Raw genomic sequence first — 14544 nt, forward strand, 5'->3', positions numbered from 1 at the left:
CTTTATTTACCGTAATACCGTTCTAACCGCCACTAACTGTTCAAGCGTGTTGATTTACATACCTCGCACGCTTTAATAATTTTGCCAACGAATACCTTTTTTTCCCTTTCATGTGTGTAATTAATTTATAGTCAATAACATAGTATTTTGCTTGTTTAGACTTGTAGACTTTAGTAATCATACTATTTGTAAACATCCGAGCTTTTAAAGCAAGACAAATGATGATTATATACATATTTCTATAAGAGATTGATTATATGTTTTTCAAATTCTAGTGAACCTATGTAATATATGAACCTAGTCTCTATATATGATTAAAGAAACTAGTAGTCTATATTTAAGATTCTCTAAAATAATTTAATATTTCTAATGATAAATGTAACTACCCAGGGTTGCAAGTATATGTTTTAATACAGTTTCTCCCATTCTATATTTTTGGGTAAGTAGGTTTTGACGAGAAAACTGAATATATTTATCAATTTTTCAATCCATATCAAATACTGTAAGTCTATGATTGAATTTTAATAACTCAAGTTAAACATTTTTAACATTTGGATAATGTCTACGTTGGGGCTTAAACCTAGTAATTAACATGTAAGATATCTTCGTTATCGAGTTGACCAGGTAAATCAAAAGACATATTTTCAAAATTTTGCTGACAGACAATTGTAAACAAAAAGTAAATCTACTCTTTATATAGTAGTTAGATGATATTCTAAGCTAAAATTCAATCTCTAGCGAAAAATCTTAATATGCATTAATCAAATCTTCTACTACTACTACACCAAAAAAAAAACCATCTACTACAATTTTATCTTGTTAATATACCTACCGTCGATAATCTCTAGTTAGCTACTGAATTAGTAGTTATAGTTTCACTAGGATGGCCACGACTTTCAAACAAAAAATACCTTATAAAATAAAAATGGCAATCGACAATTTTTTTTCTTTTGAAAAATCAATCGACTAATTAATGACCTGTGAATAATTGAATGACTTCGAATATGACTGAAGCAACAAAGAAGAAGAAGAAGTTAATTGGCTTTGAACTAATGCTTTCACTATCGCATTAACAGCAAGTGAATATGACTGAAGCATAAAATAGATAATGCTACTAACTTTATTTCTTCTTCTTTTCCCCCTCTGAATTGTCGACTTGTAGTGACAATAAAATACAACCAAGGGAAAGCGAGTCCGTACACGGAATCCAGTTGTCGTAGTTTCCTGCTGAATTAGCGGGTATTGAATTTGAAGTATATACATTAAAAGCATATACATTATACTAGGTGTTTTCCTGCACCATGTGCAGTAAAAGAATTTTAAAATATTTTTTAATAGATAAATATAAATTATATTTAATTTTTTTTATCAATATTTTAGTATAAATTTGATTTAACTGAACATTTAAATTAAGATAAAAATAATTTTGTTCATTTTGATTATATTTAAGAATGTGCATGTATATATTTAAAATTATAATCTTAGGTATATTTTTTCTATCTATTTATTTTAATTAAATATATTAAATAAATATGTAAAATTGCATAATTGTCAAAAAATTAAAATTAAACAATATTTATAAAATCTGTAGATATATATAAGAAACTAATGATTTTACGATTTAATTTTTATAAATTTATAAAAATATGTATATATTTTTGAAATATTTTTAATTTCAATGATATTTCAAAGTTTGAAATGTATAATTGAAAATATTTATTTTAATGATGATTCATGAGTTATTACCATATTTTTAAAAAGTCCAAAAATATAAATCGACAGTAAATGTAATATATGAGTTATTACCATATTTTAAAAAATTTACCAAAATTATAAATTAATATTAAATATAATTGTTCATGTCATATTAATTTATAAGACATGTTATCAATTTTAGTAGCCATGTCACAATTATTTTAGTAGCCATGTAACAATTGTTAGAGACATTGCCATTTGGTATATGTATTTAAATTATATTTAAGAATATATATGTATATATATAAAGTTAAAATCTTAGATAAAAAAATATTTATTTCATTTGGTTAAATGTATTAAATCAACTTGTACAAAATTACTAAAATCATATAAAATTTTATAGTTACCAAAAATTAAAACTATATAATATTTATATAATTTGTAGATACGTATTTAAAAGAAACTAATGATATTACGATTTAATTTTTTTTTTAAATTCAGAAAATTTAGACAATTTTACATAATAAGAATTTTATAATTATAAAAGTAAAATTATATAATATTTCGAAATTCAAAATGTTTTATTTAAATATATTTATTTTAGTGATGATTTATGAGTTATTACCATATTCTACAAAGTTTACCAAAAATATAAATCAATATTAAATGTAATATATGAGTTATTGCCATATTCTAAAAAGATTTCCAAAAATATATATCATCATTAAATGTAATTGTCCATGTCATATTTAATCATATGACATGTCATCAATCTTAATCGCCACGTCATAATTATTTTTGTGAGAACGATTGTAGAGAAGACATGTGGCAAATCACTTCGCAAATAATGTCTAGGGGATTTCCGTGAAAGCATATATCCATTGATTTTCGGAGGCGTTAATCACGGCTTAGAAAGAAAGATAACTCACCAAAAACTTGAAGAATACGCGTAGAGTCGTTGACTAACTAACCAAAGAAGTTTTTTCAAACTGTTCTCACTGTTGATTAGTTGGAAACTGGGTGCTCAATAACTTTGGTCAAATCGGTTAAAGCACAATGGAAATTATATTGTGAAAGCAATTTGAAAGAACAAATCGAACAAATCATATTCCAGACCGGTCTGGAAAATATATACTATGACTTCTCCTTTTAATCACTCAGATATGCTAGCTTCTAGTATATAAGTTATATTACAAAATGAATGAACTGGGTATCTTTACTTGCTTGTAGTCCAGTTAATTTGCACCACATTTATAAAATAGTAAATAATTGTATATTATACTAATTTTAGAAACACACTGCAACTTAAAGGTAAAATTTGTAAGTTGTAATGATCAATAGATTAAGTTTTAGTGACGACTGATATTTTAACGAGGTGAGAATGGTGATAACTGATAACTAACCATTATAGTTTTTTTTTTTGAGAAAGGAAACTAACAATTACAGTTTGATACCATATATTATTTTATCCAATTTTTTAAAGAACAAGCATTTATATATATATATTGGCATATTTCATATATATATATATTTATATATATTTATGAGTTTGAACAAAAAAAATATTTATATATTAATGTATGCTAAAACTGAAAAAGTTTTTTTTTTGGTAAACAAAAATTGGAAAGGTTATTATGATTTTCCTGGTGAAGTTAATTTTTTCTAGTTATATGTAAATAAATCCCAATGATTAAAATTTGGTTTTTTTTTTAACGTCGATTAATATTTGGTTATAAATACCTTTATAGGGAGCACGAATAATTTTCCCATGCAACAACCAATACTCATCATAATGTCAAGTTTTTTTTTCACGCATTTCGTAATTCTATTTACCCATCCACCCCTCGGTTCCAGCCTTACTATACTTAGACGTATTAATGATATCAGGTCCCAATCCTTTTCTATCCAAAAATACACAAAAGTTATTTTCTTCTACAAATCGAGCTTCAAACTAAGAGTATTGTAAGTAACACTACGGCTGCACTCATCCATGGCTCCACGTCTTTCAGCCATTCTAATTCGGTGGGTTCCATATTTCCAAACGCTATAGAATTTTAACTGCAGAGTTTCATCAATGATTATATAAAAAAAATAACAAACCTTGTTTATATAAATCATCATCAACCATATTAAAATTTCTCACATGAACCACCGTAGTTATGAACTTTATTCGGAGCCTATATCATCTATCTAATTTTATTCAAAATATCTGAGAGGGCTTAAAGCCAATGTTTTATTCGGTTTTGCCAAAATCAGTTCTGATCCTGACTATAGCAAGATGAAACAGTTGTCAATGATTACAAAAAAAGAAAGAAAGAATGTGTATATATATATATATATATATATATATATATATATAATATATATATCTTTCAATCCGAAAATGATTTTAAAATATGTTTAGTAGTTCATTCAAGCCCATGAATCTTTAGCCGGACTTGAATGCAGCGTTTGTTGGGTAGTACTAATAAGACAACTGACGATGATGAACCAAATTTGTAGTAACTGATAGGGTTTTTCATCTTCTTCTTTTTCTCCATTAAGCCTCTAAAGATATTTATTGTTTTTTTCTGAATGATTATTTATTTATTTATATTGTAAACAGAGTAAACTATTTTGACTTACCATTGAAGTTATATTATTTTGTTGTGTACAGAATGATTATCCAACGACATGCTAACAATCAATGACATGATCAAACGGTTCAGAAGTGAGAACATTTTATCTCAGTGAATTTTGGTGACATTAATATACTAGTCTTCCTTTGAGTGCGATGGACATTTTATCAACCGGAGAAACGGCAGTATTTCGGTGATCCGGTTGATTTCAAAAAAATAATAACACACTTAGCATTACAAAGAATGGCCATCTATAACTCAAATTAATGCCAGAGAATTTCTAGCTCGCCTGTTATCGGATGAATTTATGAATGTACTGTCTAACAATAACAATGTCCTTGTGCTTATCTTACACCAACTAAATATAATTTTCATTTTGTAATTTATATTCCCATATAGCACATATATGATGTGTACCATGTGTGTTCATCATGGGGGAGGTTGGATTGGTGGTAACTGGTAATTATTGAAACTTTAGTTTTGTTACACTTTTGTTGCTCAAATTACTTTTGTAAAAGTGCAAAAAGCTACAATAAAGAGAAGATCTTGTTGGTGCGAAATGTTTGGTTACGCCAGAACTCGCGGGGTCAAATTTGTTCCCAATCACTTCTGTTTTACTCATCGTTTTACTCCTTTTTTTTTGCTTAAATATTATTTCCCCTTTTCATCGCATGAGTGAAAAACAGCAAGAAACCATTATCCAAGTAACCATTATCCAATTATGTAGTTGATATTGTTGCTACGAACCATAGTGTTCCTACCTTTGATCAGCCAATATATATATAGTCGATAAAATAACGTTACTTTCTTCGTTTTTTTTTGTCACGGTCGTTACTTTCTTCGTATCCATGCATATACATTGCTTATTGCTGAACAATTCTATCCGTGTTTTGTTTTTGTCATTAACTGTATATATAACCGGCTAAATGAAAATTTGCGAAAGATAATGTAGAATTAAATTATCTAAACAATTAACCGTCGTTACCTACTATTCCAGTTAGGACACATCTTTATTCCATGCAAGTGTCTCCAGTTGATTGACTTGAATCATGATCAAGTACGTACCATAAATGTATACGACTGTACTAACTTTAGAAATTACATTCTAGGTACTCTACACAAATAGACATAGTGTGGACATTTCGTTGCTCTTAACCTACTATGTTGACTGGAGCACCGACACTCCCCAAAACGTTATCGGAATTATCGAATGCATGGTTGGAGTTTTGGATCCACTCTACATTGTACATTGCCGTTGCTATGAAGAGACGTCGCTTTTTTTTTTGTCTTATATGTAGTTTTGTTTTTGTTATAAACTAGATGACAAATGTTGCATATAAGAAAATACAAAGATCTATATGTTCTCGATCGGACGTATTCAGGAAAGCTCGTCCGTAATTTTCATATATGGTCTCTAATGTGTCACTGCAACGTTAAGTTCGATTGAGATGTATCAATATCATATTAATTAAACTGTTCTAAATATGCGGTGTCATTATATCATGAAGCAAAGAAAAAATACAAAAAATGCATGTAACTGTGAAGCTGATGAATTGTAGAGAGACTATCATCCTGCCAGAGTTTTTTTATATTCTTTTGTTGGTATTGGTAAGAGTACTAATACATGAAATGGGGTTTGCAGTAATAAGAATATTATATTCTTTTGATAATGCTTTTGCTCGATTACGACTCGTATATATTCACATTTTTCTTTAGTCACTAGTACACTATTTCAACAAAAATTGTCAACAAAAGGAAAAAATAACCACACAAGTATGATTGTAGTAAGATAGATTTGGAAATGTGGTATACAATTCGGGTTCAAAACTTATCATCTCAGATATATTTATTTCTCTCGGCAGACGACATGAATATTTTAATTTTCGTTGCGAACAACCAAATCTGTCTAACGTTGCATACATAAAAAAAGATTAATCGTGACATTCAGTCCGTCTAACAGGATTATCAAAAAAAGGAGAGAAAAAACATCAATATGTTAGAGAAGACAAACAAATCACATGGGAGCTCACTGTGCCTTTCTAATCAAATGAGAGCTGGAGAGTTGCAATCTCATTCAAGTCCCACAAATTTCTCCTCAACGTTTTGGGAGACAACATAATTAGGCAATTGATGCGGTGAATGTGTGTGTTCCCTATTCAAGGGGGATCCACCCAAGTATACATCATCACCGCTGCAAAAGCAATTTCCCCCTAATCTAACATTAATCTCGAAGTACTTTTCTTCTGAAAACTAAACGAACAGGAATACGTTCCAAGTTCTAGTTAGATGCAAATGACATTCCTATACAAAACTAAAAATAAAATCCAAAATGATCAAACACAAGAAAAAAAAATCTACCAAAACATTGGCATGTCGTGGAACAAAAATGGAAAACAATAATTACAGTAGTACATTGTCCTACTGTCCATATTATATCGTGGATAAACCATTAAATTCTTTGGTTGTGTTATATAAAATCCTATATCTTAGACAGTAAAATATCACTTGCTATAAGATAATAAAATATCAAGATAAAAATGTCAGATATAACACAAAATGATTAGAGTCACTGAAGAAAGGATCAGAAAAGCTAAAATATGACTTGATAACGTACGCAGAAATGAATATAGAAAAACCAATGAAAAATGTCAACCTTTGGTGTGAGATTTAGGCGAACCTTTTCTTCTTTTCTTGGTGGCCGATAGAAATTGGAATTTTTCTTTAGATGGCTAACGAAGCAAAACCCCACACTCACATGCCATCAAATGCAATATGTCTCCCCAACCCATTCATCACCAACAATTAAAACTCTATTTTCACACTCTACCTAATATCTACTCATAAGTCATAATCATAAACTTTCATCCTTAAACAATATTATTAAAAATATTATTGTTTCTCCCTTCTAAAATTCCCTAGTTAAAACTTCCAAATGCACATCTCCTACAATAAAAAATGTTTAGCATAACAGCTATATATAACTTGCTTGGTCACATAGTAAAATAGCGAAATAAAAGACCAAAGCTTATAAAACAATTCTGTAGAACACAATAAGTTTCTGGATGATATTTTCTTCCAACTAAAAAGTTATAGAGAAACTAAATTAGTACTAAAAATGTCGTTACATAAAGTTATATAATTGATTGATATAAATATATAACCAAAAACATTATTTCAAGATTAAACGGTTAGCATCCAGGCAGCCCATTCGTTTAAATTCTGAAATCAGATATGTCAACGCTTGTTTGCAAAACCCACTAAGATACTAATGGACCTTTAATAGGCCAACACAGAAACGAAGCCCAAAATTCTAAATGCATTTCTTTTTTGTTTCGGTGTGAACGAACGTGAGTGTGTAAGCATATTCCCAAGTGGAGTGACAGAGAGCCATACCACGTGACATTGACTCGCACGCTGGAAACCGGTAATAACAAACCGGAAAGTTAAAACCAAACCGGTAGCTTATCGTTCTTTCATAAGCATCATCACTGGTAATAAAAAAGTACTTACTTAATTAGCATCTTTTAAGACAGAGACCGAGAGAGAGAGAGAGATTTAGACGTAAAAATCGGGAAAAATGCAGTACAAGAATCTGGGGAAATCGGGATTGAAAGTGAGCACGCTCTCGTTCGGAGCGTGGGTGACATTCGGGAACCAGCTGGACGTGAAAGAAGCCAAATCGATTCTCCAGTGCTGCCGTGATCACGGGGTCAACTTCTTCGACAACGCCGAGGTCTACGCCAATGGCCGAGCCGAGGAGATTATGGGCCAGGCGATTCGCGAGCTGGGATGGCGCAGATCCGACGTCGTCGTCTCCACCAAGATCTTCTGGGGTGGCCCTGGTCCTAACGACAAAGGTTTGTCGAGGAAACATATCGTCGAAGGAACCAAAGCTTCTCTCAAACGACTCGATATGGACTACGTCGATGTCCTCTATTGCCACAGGTGATGATAAAAGATTTTATTTTTAGGGTTTTAGATTTGATTATGATTTGACTTTTAGGGTTTCTAAGATTGGAAGGTTTGTCTGAATGTTTTGTCTTGTTGTCTCTGCATTTAATGAGTTTGGTTAACTTCTCTTGTCTTATTTGATATGTTAGGTACTGATATTGCTATTTTTGTGATATGAATTCTTTTTTAATTTTTGTGTGTTGGGTGATCATTATGTGTCACAGGCCTGATGCTTCAACACCTATTGAGGAGACAGTGAGGGCGATGAACTACGTGATTGATAAGGGTTGGGCGTTCTACTGGGGAACAAGTGAATGGTCGGCTCAACAAATCACAGAGGCATGGGGAGCTGCTGAGAGGTTGGATTTGGTCGGTCCAGTCGTCGAACAGCCTGAGTACAACATGTTTGCTAGGCACAAAGTTTGTGAATCTAACACTTGTTTTTTTCTCTTCTGTTTACTTTCATCCTTGCATTGAGTCTTAAAGGTGTTGTGTAGGTTGAATCAGAGTTTCTTCCTCTGTACACCAACCATGGCATAGGTCTCACTACTTGGAGCCCACTCGCATCTGGTGTGCTCACTGGTAAATACAACAAGGGATCTATTCCCTCTGACAGCCGATTTGCATTGGAGAACTACAAAGTATATTCACCTTTTTGTATTCATGGTCATAGTTGTTTTCAAGTGAGCTCTCTCACTCTGCTTCTGCATCTAATACATCTACTGGTTTGACTTGTTTTGCAGAACCTTGCCAATAGATCACTTGTGGATGACGTGCTGAAGAAAGTCAGCGGTCTCAAACCGATTGCAGATGAGCTAGGTGTAACCTTGGCTCAGCTTGCAATCGCGTGGTGTGCTTCAAATCCTAACGTGTCATCCGTTATCACCGGTGCCACAAGGGAGTCACAGGTTAGTTCTTCGATAGGGAAACATAGTGGATGTTATTAGTCTAGAATTCAATCCAAGATTTTGAAAATAATATTTTGTTTTATTTTTGGGGTGTACCTTAAACAGATTCAAGAAAACATGAAGGCTGTTGATGTGATCCCGTTGTTGACGCCACATGTTCTGGACAAGATCGAGCAAGTGATACAGAGCAAACCTAAACGTCCTGAATCATACCGGTAGAAACCACAATCCTGAGATCATTTGAAGGCTGTGTGATGGTTGTTCTTGGAAGTTGCCACGTGTTGTTGTCTTTGTTGTATGCATTTTAAGACTCAGAGACAGAGAGAGTACTAATGTGTTGTTTTCTAGTTTTGTTGGTTCCACATTTAAAACGGTTCTATTGTTAGTGAAAACTTAAAAAGTTGGTTCTTGTGGTTGCAATGTCAAGAGGTCAGTAGTATATTGAAAAGCTCATTAAAACGGTTGTTAAAAAACTAAAGCTAGAGTATTGATTAATCACACAAGTTTTATTTTATAAAAACAGAAGAAGTGAAGATATACTAATTTAGAGACTTGATGAAAAAAGCATGTAATGCTGAACGTGCACATCATAATGTCAGCACCATCCCATCTAATGTTTAGCCTACCTTTTTGGCAATTATTTAGTTTCTTTTAAAGCATACATTGTTTGAAACATACATGCACACACATTTCTGATATTTTTTCACATAGATGTCCTACACAACTTAGCGATTTTCTTGAAGGTTACAATTCCTTTGTCACAGTCATTTTAAAAACTAATTATGGATAATTCTGTTTTATTTAGTTAAATCAGAAATTTTTCTTTTTTTAGAATTGTCTAAAGAAAGTAAGAAATAGATAAAAAAAACGTTCCTCTCTAAACCTTCACATGCAATTGATCAATTTGCTATTTGAGAATAAATCCGGATTTATAATTATTAATAGATAGATGATCTCACAAGTACAAGTGAAACGAATAAAATCAAAATTTATTATTAATAAAATCTTAATTGAGAGTTAGTTATTGGAGTTTTGTCTTCACCACCCACCCGCGTTTTTATTTTGAGAGCGCTTTTCAGCGTCTCTCTCTCTCTCTCTCTCGTAAATCAAAAACCTCAACTTCGATTAACATTCTTCACGTCTACCCAAAAAAATCTCTTTTTGTGTGTCATCATCGTTCTCCTTCCTCCTCCTCCTCCTCAATTGTTAATCTCATTCTCAATCCTCTGCCATTGGCCATTTTCCTCAGGTAATAATTTACATGAAATTCATCTCAAGCTTCAATTTTTATTATTACATTCCGACAACATTTGATCTTTTATTTATGATCTGGCTCTTAATTGTATGTTTTTAAAAAATATATAGACACACATTTGATTCTAAAATGTCAAACACGTTTGAATGAAGATGATCTCTGTTTTAATTTTTTTATTTTATTTTGGATATATGATATTATTGTAGTAAGCTGTTCTTCATTGGAGAGGAGCATCTCCGCAACCTGTTCGTTATAATTCCTCAAAGAGCCTTTTCGAATTGAAGAAACAAACCTTTGTGGGGGAGGAAGAAAGAACAAGCCTTTTTTTGGGTGTTCTTGAGAGGACAGGACATGAGAATGGAGTTCCCTGGCAGATCCAATCATCAGTTATGTAATGACGATGACGATGTCTGTTCTCAGACAGGAGAGGAGTTTTCAAACGAGTTTTTAAGGGACGTTGCTGCTCAACGAAGACCACAACAGCTTGCTGTTAACAGAAACGTGGAAGCTAATCTTAATAATCGACATCTTGTTTACGAGGATTTCAACAGGATTCTTGGTCTTCAGAGAGTCGATTCCAACATCTCAGAAGGCGTTGTTGTTAATCATCATCCCTCTAATGTTGCTGCTGACTCGCCTCGGATGACTGCAGCAGCAGCAGCAGCGACATCAGATGTTTTAACGCCGGAGATCTTGAAGCTTCTTTGTAGTTTCGGTGGAAGGATCTTACAGAGACCTGGCGATGGGAAGCTTAGATACATCGGTGGGGAGACTCGGATCATCTCCATACGGAAACACGTTGGATTAAACGAACTGATGCACAAGACTTACGCTTTGTGCAACCATCCTCATACGATCAAGTATCAGTTACCAGGAGAAGATCTTGATGCATTGATATCTGTTTGTTCTGATGAGGATCTTCTTCATATGATTGAAGAGTATCAAGAAGCTGAAACAAAAGCTGGTTCTCAGAGGATAAGAGTCTTTCTTGTCTCCTCAACAGAATCATCAGAATCTCCCAAAATCTTCAACGAAAGAAATGTGAACAACATGAACCGAGATATGGATCATTATCAGTATGTTTCAGCTCTTAATGGTGTTGTGGATGTGAGTCCTCAAAAGAGTTCAAGCGGGCAAAGCGGGACGAGTCAGACGACACAGTTTGGGAACGCGTCAGAGTTTAGTCCCACGTTTCATATCCGAGACTCGCCTACTTCTGTTCACAAAGACAGCAACAGTCCAACAACCTTCATGAGTCCATATATGAATCATTTTGTGCCTAGAATGCAGATTCCAAGCAACTCGTTTCTTCAACAGTCTCCTCCACCATCTCCTTTCTCAGTTCACAAGAGAGCAAACACTGATATTCCTTACTTTGTTGATCAAAATGGTTTCTTTGACAAAAACAATAGTCGCCCTTACTTGGTTCCTCCAAACTTCCCACAGCAACATAGGTTCTTGTTTGAGACTAATACACAGACGCAGAATCTTCTTGACAGGAGCCCAAGCGACGATGTTTACCCTCATGGCCAGGGTTATTATATGGGAGCAACGCTTAAGAAAAACGCTCTCTCTGACCCACAGCTGCATGACGAGAGCCAAATCAACAATGGTCTAGAAGCATTTACCAGACAGCCATGGAAGATACTGAGAAAGAAACTGCATGTTGTGGCTACATCAAAGTGGGAAGAAGATAGTGATGATATCTATTTCAAGAATCCGCAAGGCGGGATGAGGAGTAAGGAGCTTGATCTCAACATTGAACCTCCTAATAATTTAATGGACAGTGATCATACTTTTGATCAATCATCAAAGAAACATGGTGTTAGTAACAATACTAGCTATTTCAGTCCGAATTATCAGCCATCTGCTCAGGTTACTTCAAGTGATTCACAAGATTCAGGAAGCTCAGTGTTTTCTCTATCAGCCAACACCAACGAGAATCATATTGGTGGTTCGAGGGACAAATCAAATGGGGGTTTCCAGCATGACATATCACTTGATATTCTCATCAGAAACCAAACTTCAGATACAACAGATCAACTCTGTGATGATACAACCAAGTCCAGTGGTCAAGCAGATTACTCCTCCTCACTTCTGAGACAGAAGGAGCCTATGATTCCAAGATGTGTAAGCATAGTTTACCTTTATTCCTTGTGTGGAAGGTAGCAATTGTTTTCTCAATCTCTGTCTAAGTGTGCAGGTTTTGGAGTCAACTAATGATGATTCAGAAACTCAGAGTTCTCTTCCTAAAGATGAGAGCTTTCACTATTGCGGAATGCCACTTAGGAGGGTGGGAAGTAGAGATGCTGCTTTTGTGCACACGCAGGAGTCTGATGATTTCTTCAGACACAAGCTGCTTGTTCCACAGTTCATGGTTGAGGATGTGACAAACGAAGAAAACGCTGATAATCTCTTATCAGCAACCATTGTACCTCATGTACAAAGCGAGTCAGATGATGGTCACAAATCTTACACAAGAGAGGAAGATGATGGTCATAAATCAGGAAACGAGGTCCAATATCGCTATATTTAGTTTGTCAGATAACGTGTGTGTGTGTGTGTGTTAGTTTGGGGTTTAATCTCTATGTTCTTTATTCACATAACAGGAGAAGTATAAGAAAAGCAGAAACACTGATGAATCATTCAGCGAAGCTGCAATGGTTGAAATGGAAGCCGGAATCTACGGCTTACAGATAATTAAGAACACTGATCTTGAAGACTTGCACGAGCTAGGATCGGGTACGTTTGGAACTGTGTACTATGGGAAGTGGAGAGGAACTGATGTAGCTATCAAGAGGATAAAGAATAGCTGCTTCTCTGGTGGATCATCAGAGCAAGCACGACAGACTAAAGATTTCTGGAGAGAAGCTCGGATACTGGCGAATCTTCACCATCCGAATGTGGTGGCCTTTTATGGAGTTGTACCAGACGGACCTGGTGGAACAATGGCTACAGTTACTGAGTATATGGTGAACGGATCTTTAAGACATGTATTGCAGAGAAAAGACAGGTATATATGATTTATATGTCAAAATGATTCGTAGGACCTTTCTGCTGATAGAAACTATTTTTGGAACAGATCGCTTGATAGGCGCAAAAGATTGATGCTAACTCTAGATGCTGCGTTTGGGATGGAGTATTTACATATGAAGAATATTGTTCATTTTGATCTCAAATGTGATAACTTGCTTGTAAACTTGAGAGATCCTCAACGACCCATTTGCAAGGTAAACTTAATGCAAGCCAGATTGTCTTATGTTTTGCTCATCTCACCATGACATTGTCGATTCGACTTACAGGTTGGTGATTTTGGACTGTCGAGGATAAAAAGAAACACGCTTGTGTCTGGTGGAGTAAGAGGAACTCTCCCATGGATGGCACCAGAGCTGCTAAATGGGAGTAGCAATCGCGTCTCAGAGAAAGTACTGTGTTTGAGAATCCAATATATTGAGTCTTTCATCACTGTTAACATAAGAACAAGACCTTTAAACTTCACATGTTTGTTTTTGCAGGTAGATGTGTTCTCATTTGGTATCGCCATGTGGGAGATTTTAACTGGAGAAGAACCCTATGCGAATCTTCATTGCGGTGCCATCATTGGTATGCAGCAGAAACAATTCTTACAGTATTTGACAGTACTTGGACTGATGGTTTTGGTGTGTTTTTGTTTTTGCTGAAAATAAAGGTGGAATAGTGAACAATACGTTGAGACCTCAGGTACCGGAACGGTGTGAATCAGAGTGGAGAAAGCTGATGGAGCAATGCTGGTCGTTTGATCCCGGAGTAAGACCATCGTTCACTGAGATTGTTGATCGGTTAAGGTCAATGACTGTTGCCTTGCAACCCAAGCGACGAACCTAAAAAGCTCTCTCTCTCTCTAATGAACGTTTAGAGAAGAAAAAAAAGAATACTCAACGTAAGTTGTGCGGAGTTTGTAAATTAGTATTTTGAGGCATTTACCGATTCAGGTAAAAGTTGTATGTATACCGAAGATAAGTTGATGGTCCATTGCGTAACAATACAATTTTTTTTTCTTTTATTTATTGTAAGAAATATATTTTCATCAAAAGAAAATAATTTACAGAAGATTCTTGGCTAATGGCGTTGTGATGTG

The 14544-nt window shown here is 34.1% G+C and overlaps 2 protein-coding genes across 2 annotated transcripts; both read left to right on the forward strand.

The window, feature by feature from the left end:
• Positions 1 to 7819: 7819 nt before the first annotated feature.
• LOC108853655 (probable voltage-gated potassium channel subunit beta) lies at positions 7820 to 9581 on the forward strand. The gene is made up of 5 exons (XM_018627102.2): positions 7820 to 8258; positions 8489 to 8684; positions 8762 to 8905; positions 9008 to 9172; positions 9278 to 9581. The coding sequence occupies exons 1-5, from the start codon at positions 7891 to 7893 to the stop codon at positions 9389 to 9391; spliced, it is 987 nt and encodes a 328-aa protein (XP_018482604.1). The 5' UTR covers positions 7820 to 7890; the 3' UTR covers positions 9392 to 9581.
• Positions 9582 to 10222: 641 nt separating this feature from the next.
• Positions 10223 to 14473, forward strand: LOC108860239 (uncharacterized). Its single transcript, XM_018634144.2, has 8 exons — positions 10223 to 10421; positions 10634 to 12557; positions 12631 to 12942; positions 13037 to 13440; positions 13510 to 13657; positions 13730 to 13852; positions 13943 to 14030; positions 14116 to 14473. Exons 2-8 carry the CDS (start codon positions 10779 to 10781, stop codon positions 14289 to 14291), a joined length of 3030 nt encoding a protein of 1009 aa, XP_018489646.2. The 5' UTR covers positions 10223 to 10421; positions 10634 to 10778; the 3' UTR covers positions 14292 to 14473.
• Positions 14474 to 14544: the final 71 nt, after the last annotated feature.

The sequence above is a fragment of the Raphanus sativus genome, chromosome 1 (genome assembly GCF_000801105.2).
Source record: "Raphanus sativus cultivar WK10039 chromosome 1, ASM80110v3, whole genome shotgun sequence".
Lineage (NCBI taxonomy): Eukaryota > Viridiplantae > Streptophyta > Magnoliopsida > Brassicales > Brassicaceae > Raphanus > Raphanus sativus.